Below are 17,410 nucleotides of genomic sequence, written 5' to 3' on the forward strand. Positions count from 1 at the left end.
GTGACAGCAGCCCGCTCAGCTCGAGCCGTCCGGTGGCAAAGCATTGTGGGTCAGCGCGGTGCCATCCGCCATGACTTTCCTGTAGCAGGACCAGAAAATGGATGCTTCCTGTTGGAGCTGAATGAGCTTCTCTTTCTCCCCGGAAGATTTCAACTACCGGTCCCTGGAATGTCTGCCTCCATGACACGAGTGTGAAAGTTTATTTCTTGTCAGGAGAAGAGTCTGGAAGGAGTTAAAAAAAAAAATTACATGTGCGGCTGAAGTTAGCTGCAAGCTAGCTGGCTAACGGTAGCAGTCAATGGGCTAAGCTAGCACGATCATAATATTCACACAAATTAATACATTGTCTACTGATTAGCCAAAGGACAGCGACAGGAGTCGGGCCAAAGGTCAGACCTTAAGGTAAGAACACTGTGTATCGCGTGAAGAAGACGCTGAAATGTAAGAAAAAATGGCAATGTTTGTGTTGATGAACGTGTTTGCCTCAGATAGAGATGGACCCTTTCGGCCTACTGCGTCACTCTGTCCGGGCTTTGTGTTGATAGTAAGCTGGAGGTTTCTCCGCATGAAGTGACAGCAAAGACGTGGCTGAACAACACTTAGCTTTTATTGTTTTGTTGTGAAGCAAAATAAAATTTCGCAGAAGAGTCTCATTCACCAGAAGGACAGAGCTCATACACCAGAGTATCGGCTCAGAGGGCTGACCAGCAGCTATCAATGTGTATGTGTGTAGGATAAGACATCAATGGTGATCACCTGTTCTTATAGATAGTTGTCATCCAACAATATAAAGTGCCCTTTAATAGAGGACATTGAGTCTTAACAGGACAAACACCTACAAAAATAATATAGAAAAAAAAATCATGCAATTATTATATTATCATATATACATACAATGATGTGATTTATCAGCATCACCAGCATGAAATGCTGCTCGTTTTTTAAAAATCATATCCAGTAAATGTGTGTTTATGTAGACACATGATTTGTATTTCAGTCACAGCATGATGCTTGCAGGTGGTGTTTATTTTCTATGAAATATTTTAGTCTCTCTGTGTCACTCATCACATCCGGGTGTTTCTCAAACAAACAGGTAAATGGTCCAATTGATGTAGCGAAGGGATACACAGAAATCCTGAAATTACTGCAGCAAGCAGCCATGACACGTCCGTCAGGAAGTGATTATAAGGGCTCTGGGGGCCAATATGCCAAATTCTTTGATCCTTCTGTAAAGCGCCTGGCTGTGAAATGATATCAATCACTTCTTTCTCAGTGCGTGTGACTCTTTCTCTCTTGAGTCAGGATTGGATTGGTGACCAGGGCTCCCTCTGTCAATCCTGTCCCCGTTGGCAAATTTGTGGTGGAAATTTAAAGTTCAGGTTTTTTTTTGTGGTTTTATTAATATGGAGAAGAAGTTTCACTGGGGAATCATCTTCAACTGAAGGATGCTCATACACCCAAGTGTTGTTTCACTGGTTTTAGCAAGAGAAATAAAAAAATCATTCTATATATTGGATAAGCTGCTGTCCTTCCTGAGGATGAACCCCAGCTGACAACTGTCAGTTATGAGTTTATAAGTTCCTTCAAAGAGTTGTCGTCTATCTGGCCCTTTAACGATTCAATAATAAGCACTAATGATAATAAGTTCTAATCTCACTTTGCTGCTTGGAGGTGCTGTTTGTTTTTGTGCCATTGGAATATTTCAGCCTCCTTAGTGGTAACTTGTCATAGTTGCTTTTTTATGCATGCCATCTATTCACTTCACTACTTTTTTATTTGACCAACAGGTATGGCCGGGATTTGATTTGGATGTGTTGGTGATGGCACAAGGGACTGACAATATCGAAATGCCCTCCTTTGACCCAAGTCCTACTTCTGAAGCAAAAAAGAGACCTACTTGTTCTGATGGCAGTGAGTATAGATCTTATGTTATATACTGCCCTACCACTGTGTCTTTATATCCAAATATCCTATGATTGTTTTATATCACACTTCAATGAGTCTCATGATGTGTGCAAAGGTTTCTACTTGAGTAAAAGTTTATTGCTGAAACATGAAAAACTTCATATGGCAGCAGTGACAGAGTCTAGAAGTGGAGACAGTACTTCATTTGCGTAGCACTTTTTGGAGGAGTTAGTGCAACTCAGTGTCCCAGTTCATCTTCAAAAAATGTAATTGCCATATTATCACAGTAAATTGTGCAGCTTAGAACGGTGAAAATGGGTTCAGTGTTGTAATGCTTGGCAAATTGGGGTATAATATTTACTTCTACTTCCACAAAGTGAAGATGACTAAGAAGACAAATGATTTTTCTTTTCTGCTTTATGAGTGCCCACTAAAAAGCAAATGTTGAGAGAAATTCACTCATTTAATTCTGCCACAACATCATGTTAGAGGAAATCATTCTCAAACCAATTCATGAAATTTCCCTCAAGTTGCCCCTTTTGTGTGAATCTATGATAAGTGATTCATCTCCAATTGCCAATAATTAAACATCTTTTCAGGAGTTCCAACTATTTACCGCTGTCATTTTATTGCAGAAGACGAGCCCATGAGGAAAATGCCTGTGACAAAATTTGGTTCCAGACCCCGATTTGAGCCTGTTCACTTTGTCAGTGGTGGAAGCAGTGGAGGAACTGGCACTGACGAGAAGGAGAATGATAAGGAGCGCAGGAGAAATGATTCGTATGGTGTAAGACAATGGGATTCTGAGCACTCTTCCTACAGCGGCACCAGCAGAGCACAGGGCTCTTCCTCTCTGAGGCCTGCTTTTGACAGAGTGCCATCGTACAGTTCTGACTCTTGGGGTTCCCATAGAGATAGAGACCGGGACAGAGAGAGAGAGTTTTCTTCAGGTAGCACAAGTGGCTTTGGTTATGGAGGACGTGGCTCCACTGCTAACTTCATGGCAAAACCTCAGCAGGACTATACAGCCAAGTATGAAAGCCACAGCTCTCGAAATTCAGACTATTCTCAGTCATACAGGTACAATGGGTATGGCGGAGCAAGCAGATCTGGAGGCTGGGATTCAACACGTCAGGGTTTGGGGTACAGTTATCAGGACCGGCCTTCATCAGCCAGGCTGTTCAGTAGAGTCTACAACAGCCCGGGCAGGAGCAGCCCTTCCACATCTCAGTTAAGTTATTCATCACAGCCTCTTCCAATATCCCAGTCAACATTAGATGATAAGCAAAGGCTGATTGCCAATGTAGCCTCTGCATTGGGTGTTGCTTTTAGGGACCCTATGTATATGACTGGAAGTGACTCGCCAAACTATAATTTCATGTTGAGCCGAAGCATTCAGGCCTGCAAGACCAACCCTGAGTATATTTATGTAAACCTGAAGGATATTCCTCAAGCTGACCTACCGAAGAACAGGAAAGTACCAACAGATGGTTATGCCTGTGAGCTGAGATGTCAGGGCGTGTATCTGGCTACTGGCTACTCTGGCAGTAAAAATGGGGCGAGGGACAGGGCCTCTGAGCAGGCTGTAAAACTCTTTCTGAAGCCAGTTGAAGTTCGTATTGTGCAGCGCAAATATAGACATTCAATAGTCAACGATATGGTTGTGTGCCAGATGCACAGCCCGACCCCAGCTTTCTTACCTGCACTCCGCAACCCAGAGGATAAACCGACACCAAGCTCGAAGGGCCAATACGAGCCTGACAAACGGAAGCACTGGACAGAGTTTGTGGTCATGGACAATGCTCATGATGCCATATGCATACTGAATAACTCTGCAGCATTTAATCGCATGAAGATAGACTATAAGTTTGATCTCCTCCCCAACAATAGCGCTTGGCTGTGCAGTGTCTTTCTGCAAGATGAGCTGGTGGCACAAGCAACAGGCACTAAAAAGAGCTCAAAGCATGCAGCAGCTGAAGAGGCGGTGAGAAAACTTCGCATGAACCAGGCTCAACGGCAGCAGCAGCAGCAGCAACAGCAACAGCAGCAGCAATATCAACAATCACAATACTCCAGAGGAAATAACCAGTCAGATTCAGGAGGACGCTTTGGGCAACAGGGGGGCAAAAAGAAGCATTTGAGCGAGTTGGTGATCCTAGAAAACTCTGACAATGCCATCTGTATCATCAATGACACAGCACAGTTTAATAAAGTGACAGCTGATTACAAATTCACCGTTTTGCCTGATCATCGCTGGAGGTGTGAAGTTTACCTAGAAGGACAGTATGTGGCAGCGGGAATTGGACCTAAGAAAATTGTGAAGCACATTGCAGCAATGGAGGCCCTGGCCACCCTGAGACAAACACAGGCCGTGGTCAAATCCAACCTAAGAAAAGAGGGTCACGGTGACGCCATATCCAGATCCCAGATCCTGGCTCACTCTGGTGAAGAGGCCACAAGACAGGAAATAAAGGAAGACAACATCGGAAACCAGCTGCTCCGTAAGATGGGCTGGAAAGGGGGTGGTCTGGGAAGAGATGGTGAGGGCATTGCAGAACCAATCAGAGTGAAGGAGCAGTTTTCCAGAGAGGGTTTGGGCATGGGAATGGACACGGACAAAACTGGAAATCAGCTCAGCAAGCGCGATATCGAGGACATCATTCGTAATTACGCCAGTTCAGACCGTCAGGATGATCTTCGCTTCTCCACTGACCTCACCAACGACGAACGCAAACAGATCCATCAGATTTCTCAAAAGTATGGTCTGCGAAGCAAGTCGTATGGACAAGGACGGCAACGGTTCCTTGTCGTCAGTCGCAAAGTACACAGAGACCAACTCATTGGTCAGCTCTTACAGGAAGGACAGGTGGGACGATACGAGCTTGTGAAACCTCAGGCTTCTCACTAATTTGCATGCAAGGAATAATGGGACAAAATGGCAAACAACTGTCATTGGCATGGACAAATCACATTGGAGTGTATAACTGCAGAGTTTATATTTGTGTGTGACAAACTTAAAACACACAAACATATACATTTCTTTCAGGTATTATCTGTGGTTTCTGCATTCCTTTGCCATGAAATCTTCTTTAGCTTTAGCAGGAGCTAGAGGATAAATCATTTTCTGTATTTTTTTTTTCCCGTCTCCTGCCATTCCACATATGAATTGTTTCACATTTGCACTAGCTTGTTGTCAGTGCTTTGTGGTATCACGTCCTGATGATGCTTCAGTTATTTCCTGACTTTACAATGTTTTTGTCACCAAAATTTGTTTTTGGTTTGTGGCTACTTAAGGAACCTGGCACAATATGCAGCTTTTCACTGCTTTTACTTAATATTGTAGACAGTTGACTCAAAGGGATTTGAGAGGCATTATCAAACCGTAGCTAGGTGCTCAAAGTCTCACCGTAGTGATGCATCTCTGTTCAGAAATACCTGCAATGTTGTTGGCTCTTATAACACCTCAGATCATTTTACAAGTACAAGCTGCATCCATGGTTTCAAAACCTTCACATGGAAACTGTAAGCTGTGATCTTTGTTAAATGTCAGATGTGTTGGTTTGTGTGAGTACAGTTAACTTGTCTGCTTGTTTTCACAGCTGTAAAATATGAATAAATTAAAACTGATCAACAGGCTCAACATTAGATGGACATTTTTGTACTGCAGGTGTAAAAAGGAACAAAGACAAGTGATGTATATTTATTTTATTTACAAGAAAATGTACAGTTTGTTACATGGGTTACCAGTGCAAAGTTTTATAATCTGAAAAGAGACAGTCCTGTTTAATCAGTAATCAGCTCACTATGACAGCTGATTTTTAAGATTGTAAAATAGCATAAAAATGTTCTCACATAGCCTTTAAATGTCAAATTTATCTAACTGTGCATGGAACAAAGTTAAGTGCCCGTTGAGTGTACTCAATGTCTTCTTTCACCGTCAAAACATATCTAGAATATTTTTGAAAAAGACATGGCAAGTACAGTTGGGGTGGGGGAAGGCATCTGTTGAGTTTATAACTTGTTAGCAGGATGGATGACCATGTCAGGTGTGTTTATCTCACTGAAAGGCTTTCAAAATAAAACCACAAAGAAAAACACAAAACAAATAAAACCAGAAGGAGTGAGACCACTGAAACAGAAGGAGGAACGCCCACAAACAGCTTTGTTTTTTTTGTAAATATTATCTGTTGTATCTACACAGCAAACCATGCAGCTCACATATCTGACTGTCACTGACTCATCCAGCTTGTTAAAAAACAAAAAAAAAAAAAAAACAAACCAAAACTGACAATATAGCGCGACTGGCTATCGACTCTTATTTTGTGTGTGTGTGTGTGTAAAGCAAAGATTCAGGGCATGTAGCAAGTAACCCAGATATAACAAGGTACATTAACTTTTAACAAACACACGCTATTGCGCAACAACAGCATTCGGCAGGAGTGAATGCCACAACACAACAGCATACAAACTTAGCAACAGTTATGGGACAAATATATTGAGAAGGATTTAAGATGTGTAACTTTATTTCTGTAAGATCAGTTTTTGTCTTGATCAATGAATTCTTGATTCTGGGCTGGACACTGTTCATGCTTGAAGATTAACCGGGGTCAACAGTCACGCCAACTCTGTTCAACAATAGCAGAAACCCTCTTCTCATATTCCCGCTTGTTTTCCTGGTACAGCTGGGCTGCTTGGCTATTGGCTGGACTGTTTGGGTTTGGCTCATCCAGTAAAGACTTGAAATATACAGCAGAAAATGTCAGGGTCAGTTCCTAGTTGTATTATTACATCATACTGTCATTATGTGCATCCTTTTTGTTCACGTGTACAGAGGAGTGTTAAATTACCTGTATTGAAGTTAAGATTGAAGACACATCATAGGTTGGACTCCAACGATTCTGAAGTATATCTAAGCATATGCTGCCATCTGCATAGACTGAAAGAGTATACATATTTATTAGATGTATGATGTAGACAAGTACTTTTTCCTGGGATGAATAACTGCTGTTACTGATGAAGTTCAATTACCATTTGGATGAAACATTTTGGAGACAAATCGCACTGTTGGAGGTTTATTTGGATACTCCTCTGTGAATTCAATGGTAAGTTTGAAGGTTCCTGAGGGTGAAGAATGATGGCATTTTAATACATGACATTGCATTGACATAATCAGATCAAACAGAAAATGCTAATATTGTCAGTCTCCCTAGCTGTTCCAATGATGCTTACAGTGGCAACAAAAAATATGTGAGCCCTTTGGATTTACCTGGATTTCCAGAGTGATTGGTCAAGAAGTACAATCTGGTGTTCATTTAAGTCATAAACTCAAGACTTTGTTGAACAAACCAATTTGACATTCAGAGTGGGAAAGTTCAAAGAACCTTCTGATTTAATAACTGGTTAAACATCATCGGTAACTCTTCATGTAGCTGCTTGGAAGACTTTTGGACCAGTCTTCTTAAGGAACCGCTTCGACTCAGACATATTCTTAGTCTGTTTGATGTGAACTGGAAGTGGGCTGTGTGCCCATTTCTAGGGAGAATAGCCGCTGACTTAACTGTCTCCATTTATAGGCAGTTTCTCTAACTGAATAAATATCTCCTTGAGGTCACTTTGTAACAGCTTTACACAAATCAAATATTCTTCATCCTAAGTATTCACAGATATCTCTTATTTTTATAGAATATCAAACTCAAAATCTCTATTTTTAATAAGTGAGTCAGCTGCAACCCACATTAATGTTTCATTGTTTAGATCAGAGGTTTACTAAATCTGAGTCCAATTAGGTCTGGCTCATGTCATTTGGACATATTCAACACTTTTTCCCACCTGTATTGTAAATATTTTAAAGATATTTGGACAATAAAAATACAATTACATGTTTTTTATTATTATTTAAAACATCTGCACTGATTCAGTATTGGAACTTAGATGATCTAACAATATCAGTTGGCAATTTAGACATAAATTAACAAGGGTTCATATAAATGCTCTTGCCACTGTTCATGACTCAAGTGGTTGCTGCTTCCTAACAAAACAAACTTTCACTTGATGTATTTTCAAGACAGCAGTTAATATGTTCTCATAACCTTATCAGCCAAATGACTGTAACTCCCAAATCCTGATGTTTCTGATGCCATAGTAGGCATGAAAAGAGACATATCACTGGAGGGTGTATATTTGGATATAACAGGCTTCAGAGAGGACTTACCATCTTCAAAAGGGGTTCCCTCGGGCCTAAAAGACAGAAAATAGATTGGTTGTAAGCCATCTTCTTAAAAAAAACCTGAAAACATTTCCTACTCTTTGCACTACTCTCAGAACCTGATGAAATAAACTACACTTTCCCATGTGTCTGAAAGCAGTAAGTACCGTAGCAAAACATCCTATTAATTATCTTTTTAATATCTACTACTTTGTTATAGTCGTAAACAAATCAACTTGACTTACCCAAAAATGACAGCATTCCATACCATGATATTGTTTTCTGAGGGGGCCCCACTAACACCAGCTGGAGGATCCTCTTGCAGTCTAATGGGTCCAGGAGAAACACAATGGCATCATAAATGCAGAGCATTAACTATAGAAGCCCATTTCCACTTTACAGATTCTATTAGACCCCAATTATATGGTCAATAGAGCAGGTACTTAAATATATATAAAAGCCTCTAATATCCTTCCAAAACAGCAAGGCCTGATGGCAGTTAAAGAAAGATACAAGCCCCACTGTTTTTATAAGAGTTAGACATCTGGAATATTTGTTTTTCTCATTACAGATCAAATAATTGGCATTATGTAATTTACTTGGTAAGAATGAAATTACATCCACATTCCCTCATCCAGTGAGGATGAAGTTTGGCAGGGAACCAACTAATATTAGATCTTGGGCATCTGTGCTGAGACTTGGACCACATTTTGGATCGGGGATCATAAACCATGTGTCACAATAGACTGAACTGAGTGCCTGTAAGTTTTCAGTGACTGCATAGCAGATGGCCTCTTATGCTCAAGCTTAGACAGAAATTTATCAAGGTCGGTGAATGGGAGCTGTCTAGATCAGCGTGTGCGTGGAGAGCCAACATCTTTCCAAACGTTTCATCCTGCTGTGAAGAGCAATCTGGCCAATAACTTGAGCTTCATCGCCAATTACCACCCAGACAAACAGCCCACACAGATCATGTAGGAGTATCTCCCTGTTTTCGTGGACTATTACGATAGAATCGGTTGTGTTGGAAACTTTGACGAACAATCACGACCACACAAAAGCCATCAATTTACAGAAAATGGTCAATTTTTATGAATGCTTTGCTGACGTTGGTGTCAGCGTCCCATCAAGTGACGTGAATGATCGATACCTGTCAATATCTTAGCAGTCAACGGCCTGAAATCGATGGTGTCAGTAATAAGGTGTAAAAGCCCTTGGCGAAGATAACATCCAGACTGTAACCCTCCGGGGTTTATATGTTTGTGTGAAATATTAATCAGTGGTGCTTGGGTTTTTGTTGCCGTTTAGGCTACCGCTAGCAAGCTAGCCCTCGGTTGCTAACGTTGGCCACTGTTGTTTTCTTTTTACTTACCGTTTAAAATCTCTCATTAAACGTCGTCTTGCTGGAGTTGACATCCTTTGACACAGAAACCTAAATCCTTGCAATACGCGAGAGCGAGTCAAGGAAATGTGTTTTTGACGGTGTATTGTTTCAACTCCTAGCTGACGATCGCTAGTTTGTCAAATATTTGGCTGCCTTAGCTAGTCTGAGGACGCTACCACTTCGTTTCCAAAGAGGATATTCAAGTCTAGTGACTTTATATCCCCAGGCAATAAATCCATCTAAACGCGAAATAACAGTAGCACCGAGCGAGGAATTTTTAAATATATCTGCTTGCTTTTGTAAACGACTTTAAGCTTGTTATATAAAAAAAAAAGGTTTAACATTTTATGTCGCTGTCAGTACCCCGTCTCTACACTTGAACCATTCCGGTGAAAATTACGTCATATGTTCAGAGCCCATATTTAGTTTTTTTTTCTTTTATTCTGAACACGACAAATATTTTTCTGTATTTAAGGTTTTAGGTTTTATCCGTCTCCTCTTCCCAATACATGCCTACTGATCTTCACCAATCAATTCAGCCAGTCAGCAGTCAATTCAATACTTTAGCGATGAACCGTGGAAACTAATAGCGCCGGTACTTATGGCTGAAATCCCGTATTAGAGTTTACAGTGACGTTAGTGGACCACTAGATGGTAGTTAAAACCCTACACTAAATTATACACCACGGCATACAAAATATACTCTGTCACTTTCATTTGGAAGTTACATATATCTCTCTTTAAGTGATAAATACACGGATGAATTAATTAATTAATCAATTAAGAAGGACAACAGTAAACGCAGAAATAATAAGCCAGTGTCGCAGTGTACATGTACACAACATAAAAATATTTGAGTGGGCCCCTGAGCAGTAACAAGCATGTCTGATGTAGTGTAGTTGTTGTAAGGCGTTAAAAAAGTGTTTAACAATATATATTATATGAGTAAATTCATCGAGCTCTCGCACCGTCCCATATGGTCTAGCGGTTAGGATTCCTGGTTTTCACCCAGGCGGCCCGGGTTCGACTCCCGGTATGGGAACTTGCTGTTTTGTCCCCGTAACACTTTTTGTCGGTTTTGTGAGCTGACGGTCGCCGACATGTGTTTCTGCCGGAGGTTATCTGACGCAGCGCTGACCGACATCCAGTCACCGTTTCCAGGGAATCTGCTGCAGGCCCCGCCCTCTGAGGAGTTAACCTCAAGTGCTCTCATCTCTCCAGCATTCCCGTAAGATTCCCACTTTAACCTCCCTCCTTGTGTTGGCCGTGCATTTTCTTCAGATGTTTTGGGCTTTTGTTATTTTTGCTGTTGTTGTTGTTGTTGTTTCTTTTCTTTGTCTGCCGGTGAAGCCTCAACTGTCAGTGCGTGACGGTTTACTAAATATTAACCGCCATTCACTGTCGCCTAGAAACAGATAACTGTTTTTCAACGGAAAAGTCTAGACATTTTTTCATTTAACCTCCTGGCTGCTTTCGAATAACTTAAAAAAAAAAAAAAAAAAAGCTTTATTTATTTATTTATCTTAATTTCCGTAACGTTTCCACCACCGTCGCTCCACGCTCATTGCTCAACTCCGTTAATTCCTACCGCGGCTCCCTGTGGACTCCCATAATATCCAGCAGGCCTCGGTCAGACTTCGGGCCGGCCCAATCATTTCCCGGGAAAATGTGACTGGTAGGAATTCCCCACGCAACAGCCCCGGTCGGAGAAAACAGCAGCCCGGTGTCAGGAAGCTCACGGAGGAGTCAGCGGGAGGCGACAGCGCCGGTGATGATGAAGCTGTTCCTGCCGTTTGGTCTCCATCTGGCACCGGGGATAATTATGTTTTTCTAACCTCACCGGGATCCTGCCGCTTTCTGACGCCGGGGAATACACTCTGCTGATGGCAGCCGGGAACAGGGTAAGTCCTGGCAGTCTTTAAAATAAACTTTTAGGACTTAGCATTACTTGCTTTCCCGTGACATTTTCTACACTTCCCTCTGAGTTAATACTGAAGTGTTTACTTTTCTTTTCTTGTTGCTTGTCATCTGAAATAAAGGTGGCTTCCAGCTTATAGTATGCAAGTATGACAATTTGTTTGCGCGTTTGCACTTTGCCAGTATGAACCTCTTCGGAAAGGAAAGTTAAATATGTGGCTCATTCATACTATTACTGCAGAAGCGTGACCCAACTCATATGATGTTAGCAGTAGCCGGGATACATGCAGCCTTTGCTATCCATAGATCACAGTGACTCCCCATTTTGTCAGTCAGGCCATGTGACTGATGGCCTGTGAGTGTTTGTGAGTGAGTGCACTGAAAATCTTGACAATTTGTACAGATCAGATAGCAGGAACAATCCTCCCACCATTATCAGATACATGGAACTGACCCCAGGTCAGGGATGTTAGCTGTGGCACTGGCGCAAATAATGGGTGTAGAAAATGTGAAAAACGGGAGTATATGTATTGTATAACTGCGCTGAGAGAAAATATTTCAGTCTCTTCGGCCTTCTACTTCAGACCAGAGGTCATTGCTGTTGAATCCAAACAACTGGTGAAAATAAATTCCAACAGCTTTCAAGCAATGTATAAGCAGAAGAAAACTCACATTTCAGTTTCCCTTTCTTCCTCCCTCTGTTTCTAGCACATTGTTAGGTTTTTTCATCATTGTTGGAACAAAACAAGCCACTATTAAAACAAATCAACTTGGGCTGTTGGAAACTGGGAATGGCTATTTCTCACTACTGTCAATCAATAAAGAAAATAAAATGCAAACGTAGCCCTGGATACAACTACTAATAATCTAACTCCACATTGTGGACACCTACTCCACTAACATAGCCTCAGACTAAGAATATCCAGAAAAAATTGAGAGAACTGCATCAGGAAAGACTCCTAAATGCTCATTGGGATCTGTCTGAGGATAAATATGAATGAGTGTTTATAGCTACTCTCTGTTTCTACAAATACTCTATCTGTAATGTTTGACAGAAGAGCCTTTTTATTGCTGATCAAACCTATTCTGTGGCAAGTCTAAATGTTTGCCAGATGGATGTTTACATTTTTGGCCTAAGATGCTTGTACCATGGGATGGACAAACACGATTTCATTGGTCAACTGCAGTGGCTCCGTTCAGTGGGGCTGGCTGCGACGCAGAGGGAAGGGGAGCGTTACGAGCTTTGAGTTTGTCAGACCAGCTGGACCTACCAGCCCTTCGCCCACCCTCTTTCCCCTCCCCTTCAGTTTTCCCATGGTGGGAACACTGTAAGAGGCCTGCAGATAATTGGAAACTTCAATCCACTGAAAGCAATTATCCAGAACAAGACTTTCCAAATATACTCCAGAGTGGAGTCTTCTTGTTTGTTTCAAGCATCTGCAACTGCTGTAGAGACATCATCTTGCCATGTTTCTGCCCTTTTCCTCTTAACTTTGACAGTTTTAAGGCTGCAGAGGACTGGAGTGATATGGTAAATTGTGGGAGCACATAGACTGCAGACGGTGTGGTTGCGGTTGAAACAGTTCCCGGTAGCCTTCTTATCCTGTGACAATGATGTCACCACTACCAGTCAAAGCAGCTGAGGAGTGTGATGATGACCAACGACAACAATGGTGAACTGTTCTGTGATCTCTTTAGTAAGGACAAGCTCCTCAGGCATTAGACACAGCTTTTTGTCCAAGATGTACCCGCCTACCTTAATGGGCTGCTGAATATTGATTTGGCTGCACAAAAAGAAGAACTGAGCTTTTATCTTATTTCGAAAGCAGCACTCCAGTTTCAAAAAGCTTTCAGACGGGCCTTGCAAGAGACAGGGAATCCAGTGGTTTACATCTCTGTTACAGAGATATCAGAGCTAATAGGATTTTTTTTTTTTTTTTTTTTTTTTTTAACCCAGAGCTTTGATGTACGTACCCACATATGCAAACTCAATTAAACTTTACCTGCCTTCCAACTCCTACAGGATTAAAAATAGTATAATATCTGACATTTTTATGGAATTAATCTTTCCTCTTAGGTCAGTGGAATTTGGTGCCTTAGACATAACCACAAGATGGCAATGTTCATATGCTTTGACTAAACAAACAATCATATGAGATGGCTGAAACCTGAAATGACTTGCATAAATGCAGGAACCGACTAGTGAAAAGAGAAATAAAACTGTTGAACTTCCCCCTTTTTTACATGTAGAGAAATACCCCTGTGTTGGCCTATTTTCTGTTAAGGTCTTGCAGGGGAACTGCTGTTTGTAAAGTTCCTTAAATGTACACTGCTAGTCCACCACCTCAGACTTTTGACACCTGAATATCACCTTGACATGTTTGATAGCTAGGGAGCGGTAGCAGTAAAGTGCAGCCACTGGACATGATGTCAGAGAGAAAGAAGATATGGGGGAAATTCCACCTGCAACCTCATTCTTCTCACATGATGCCTTTCTCTCAAGAATGTAACTTGGGCAAGGCCTTATGGTTCAGTTTGTCCATGAATCTGCGTATTCTCATGATGTAATCCAGTTTTATGCTCAAGCTATTTTTAGCATTTAAAGGAGGGAAACAGTCATTTGATTTTATTTATTGTTGTGTACTTTGGCAAAAAGATTGATTGATTCCACTCTCATGACTGCACACTAAAAATGAAGCCTAACCTAGTTTAGCTTAGCATAAAAACAGCTGAAATGATACATGGGTCAAGATAGCTGTTTACTCCTTTTTGATGGGCTCATGCTAACTTTGGGCTAAAGCGCCAGTGCTTTCCCAAAATGTCTGTTGCTTCAAGCCAAATATATAAACAGCACCTTACATTGGTTTATACTATACATGATATATTTATCCTTCATCACACGCACACAAACTCAGGCTTGGTATATGATTTTGTCTGCAGGAAGAAGTACTCTAGGATGAATCAGAGTATTTAGTGTTCGCTCTGGCAGCACGTTGACATCATAAGATTAGTTAACCACATTACTTAGACATTTTTATGGTGCCCGCTGAGGTCCATGAAGCACGCAGTGTAGTATGCTGTAACACTGATGTATGTGTAATTACATTAAGGAGTAGCTTGGCTTTTAATGTCGCTCTTACTGTAGTTTGAGTACAGAAAATAGTTCCTCACAAAAATAGAAACTGGATTTGTCTGCAACTTGGGTGCATTATGGCATGTCGCCCTGTCATTTTTATGTCGCTTAGAGCCAATGAGGTAGTAGAGGTCTTTCATGAGTCAGCTTGGACAGTGTTGCTTGGATTCAAACAGTTGGCTTTGCCACAAGAAGCCAAGTGATGATATTTTATTTTAAATAAATCTGAATAACATAAGCTAACACGCTGTTGATACAATCTGTGGTGAGCTCTGGCAGTTAATCACATCTGCTGACAGGCAGTTGTCCATCTTTACCATCCGTTTTGTAATTTTTTTTTCTTTCAGATTTATTTCACCATGACAGGCCTCCCTCAGCTTGTTGAATTATTTAACTGCATGGAGCCAATGCTTATTATAATCTAGGCCCCTGGTGACAGTGTATTATGCTCATAGGGCTTCATAACATTTCATTAATAATGAGCCTCCGATAAACTCAGGTTCATGCGTTAAAAACTGCTCGCTATTGGTGTAGACTAAAATAGGCACGTTTGTTTGTTTGTTGTTTTTTTTTTTTTTTTTTTTTTACCCTGAGTTAGATGGTGTGACACATTGGCTTTTTAAGACCTGAGTGATTGTTCATTATAAGAAGTCTGCATGAAAAACAACAGCTATGTGTTCAGTGACTCGAATCCTTTTCCAAGTGTCTGACTGTAGTTAGCTGAAACAACGCACAGAGGTGTGATACCTCTGATCAGGATGGTTGGCATGCTCTGTATATTTAATATTTGATGAGTAGCATTCTGTATGGAGCTTTGGCAGCATGAAACCTATTGCCACAACTCAAATTGCTCCCTGCTTAGTAAAATTTGTGATATGATTTACAAATTCAAGATTAATTCCCCACCATTTGCTTCATAGGTCAACCCACACAGACCTGACTGTATGTATAGTGGCTATCAAACGACTGGTATGAGCCTGCCTGATAGTTTAAAAGAATGTCTATCTTTCATATATGAAACAGGATGCAGGAGGCTGGCATCTTTGCATTTTTCCACTTCAGCTTTCATATGGATTAAACAAACAAGATACTGTATATATGTAAATTTCAGAGATGCTGATAGTCAGATGAGTTGTGACAACCATTTTGATGCACCTTACACTTGACGCTAATATATGTGCTTGTCAACAAAAAAGAAAAGCTTCTCTGGAGCAGAGATGGTTCAGAGAAAGGTGGATTTGTTCATATAACCCCCTCTCATCAGGAAGGAGAAATCTGCTATTGTAAGTTAATAGAATCTCAAGCTTCAAATGCAGAGTAGTTCGAGGAGGGAAAGACAAGGACACCCCAGCTGTGGAGTGTATATAGTTTAGATCTCCTATTTTAATTTTTTCCTGTACAGTGTTTAAAATTCAAGGGAAACTGTCTTATCATGAACAAGGACAATATTAAATAGGCAACAAATGATGAAAATTTTAAGTAAATTCACTTAATAGTAAGCAATAAACAAACTTTAAGTGGCATTGAGGTGACAAATCAAATAATTAAATGTGAGGTTGTATTCCCCTTGAAAACTCTTGTTTGTCCCTCCAAGATGTCATTTGCTTTGGTGCACATGGATCTTGTTGCATATTAGTTTGGGTGCATTCAGGTAAACTGAAGCTACAAGCTTGTGGTCTGTGCATCATCTGTTCTGACATATTAATGAGTCACCCACACACAGTGGGCCGAGCTCTTGCACCCTTAAAGCAGTGCACTTACACAGCTCTTTGTGGGATTGTTGTATCTGCAGTCATACTCGGTGTGACTCATGTTACATTCTGGCTCAGTTCAGGATGGTAACTGTGTAAAAATGATAATGTTTTAGTGCTGCTATGAGCCGTCATCTTATTGAACAAACAAGATTGTTGCAATTGTCCGACCTCAAGCAGCTGGAATGCGCTTAAACCAGAATAACTGCAACATTTACATATGACCTTTGCTGCCTCCGGCCTTTTAGTCCACACATGACAGATGTTTTCTGGCGTTAACTTCCATTATAAATCACTGTCCAGCTCAGTGGGGTTAATTAAAGGCTTTGCTGCTCTCTTATGTACCTCAGTCTGTGTCTCCTTTGGGGTGCACTTCTGCCCAGTTAGCCAGAGTCTTCTTTGACAACCAATATCAGCCGGAAGCTCCCCACTTCTGTACTTGAGCAGTTACATCAGATGACCTCTGAGCTACTCAAATAATTTTTTTCCCTCCAAAGGCTCCCATATCTCATCCTGTCAAGGATTGTTTTAAAACGTTTCTCAGACTTTCAGTCCTCAGTCCTCCAACATAACTCTTAGCTGAGTGATGTGAATTTCAAGCTTGCAATTATTAATGGAGTGGCTTTCTCGTACAAATTTGTTGGACATGCCCAGGAATAGTCTGAAAGTAAAGTCTAAAGTTTTAAAATGGGGAGCATTAGCCCTATTTGGGGACCACATTTTACCAAACCTTTGGTCTATATTACAAACCTCTTGTCTTAGATGGTACTTGGGTTTTGACAAATTTGTAATGTTTAATGTTAAATATTTTGAAACTTCTGTAGTACTGGTGTGCTGTCAGGGTAGGAAAAGGGCTTGTCCTGCTAAAGCTAAAGATGGGCATCAATCAGAAAGATACAGGAGGGTTTTGACTCTTGAAACTCACATGATTTCCAGCTGTTTTGCCTGTTGGGTGTGGCTGTGTCCTGTTCACAAACACTGGCATGTGACAAGCAGAGAGGCTTCTGGTTATTTCACATGTGGACTAAGGATAATCCTGAGATCTTTGACTAGTCATTAGTGATAGACATACTGTGCAACTCAAGTTATCTTTGATTCAGCATCCGCCATCCTGA

The 17,410-nt window shown here is 41.0% G+C and overlaps 3 protein-coding genes and 1 non-coding gene across 5 annotated transcripts in view; 3 read left to right on the forward strand and 1 right to left on the reverse strand.

Moving 5' to 3' along the window:
- The first annotated feature begins 61 nt into the window (after positions 1-61).
- Positions 62-6,172, forward strand: nkrf (NFKB repressing factor). Its single transcript, XM_029512793.1, has 3 exons — positions 62-402; positions 1,788-1,911; positions 2,541-6,172. Exons 2-3 carry the CDS (start codon positions 1,821-1,823, stop codon positions 4,811-4,813), a joined length of 2,364 nt encoding a protein of 787 aa, XP_029368653.1. The 5' UTR covers positions 62-402; positions 1,788-1,820; the 3' UTR covers positions 4,814-6,172.
- ube2a (ubiquitin-conjugating enzyme E2A (RAD6 homolog)) lies at positions 5,602-9,706 on the reverse strand. Of its 2 annotated transcripts, XM_029512794.1 has the most exons (6): positions 9,483-9,684; positions 8,356-8,436; positions 8,117-8,142; positions 6,934-7,023; positions 6,753-6,841; positions 5,602-6,641 (listed from the first exon to the last, which is right to left on the reverse strand). In XM_029512794.1, exons 1-6 carry the CDS (start codon positions 9,524-9,526, stop codon positions 6,513-6,515), a joined length of 459 nt encoding a protein of 152 aa, XP_029368654.1. In that variant the 5' UTR covers positions 9,527-9,684; the 3' UTR covers positions 5,602-6,512. The 2 variants fall into 2 exon arrangements, with proteins under 2 accessions (XP_029368654.1, XP_029368655.1); XM_029512795.1 differs by lacking the exon at positions 6,934-7,023 and having other exon boundaries at positions 9,483-9,706.
- Positions 9,707-10,464: 758 nt separating this feature from the next.
- trnae-uuc (transfer RNA glutamic acid (anticodon UUC)) lies at positions 10,465-10,536 on the forward strand. The gene has a single exon. It is a non-coding gene; the product is annotated as a tRNA-Glu (tRNA).
- A 185-nt stretch (positions 10,537-10,721) lies between these two features.
- The window catches only part of elf1 (E74-like ETS transcription factor 1), a 37,076-nt gene continuing 30,387 nt past the window's right edge, over positions 10,722-17,410 (forward strand). The window contains exon 1 of the mRNA XM_029511839.1: positions 10,722-11,395. The gene's annotated coding sequence lies outside the window, so the exon portion shown is untranslated. The remainder of the gene's footprint in view (positions 11,396-17,410) is intronic.

The sequence above is a fragment of the Echeneis naucrates genome, chromosome 10 (genome assembly GCF_900963305.1).
Source record: "Echeneis naucrates chromosome 10, fEcheNa1.1, whole genome shotgun sequence".
Lineage (NCBI taxonomy): Eukaryota > Metazoa > Chordata > Actinopteri > Carangiformes > Echeneidae > Echeneis > Echeneis naucrates.

What these genes read in the sequence shown, in the direction of transcription:
- nkrf (XM_029512793.1), top strand. Translation starts at nt 1,821, where the DNA reads ATGGCACAAGGGACTGACAATATCGAAATGCCCTCCTTTGACCCAAGT. An exon ending in ACCTACTTGTTCTGATGGCA is followed by an intron (nt 1,912 to 2,540) that starts GTGAGTATAGAT and finishes ATTTTATTGCAG; the next exon opens with AAGACGAGCCCATGAGGAAA.
- ube2a (XM_029512794.1), bottom strand. Translation starts at nt 9,526, where the DNA reads ATGTCAACTCCAGCAAGACGACGTTTAATGAGAGATTTTAAACG. An exon ending in GGGAACCCCTTTTGAAGATG is followed by an intron (nt 7,024 to 8,116) that starts GTAAGTCCTCTC and finishes CTTCACCCTCAG; the next exon opens with GAACCTTCAAACTTACCATT. An exon ending in CAAAATGTTTCATCCAAATG is followed by an intron (nt 6,842 to 6,933) that starts GTAATTGAACTT and finishes ATACTCTTTCAG; the next exon opens with TCTATGCAGATGGCAGCATA.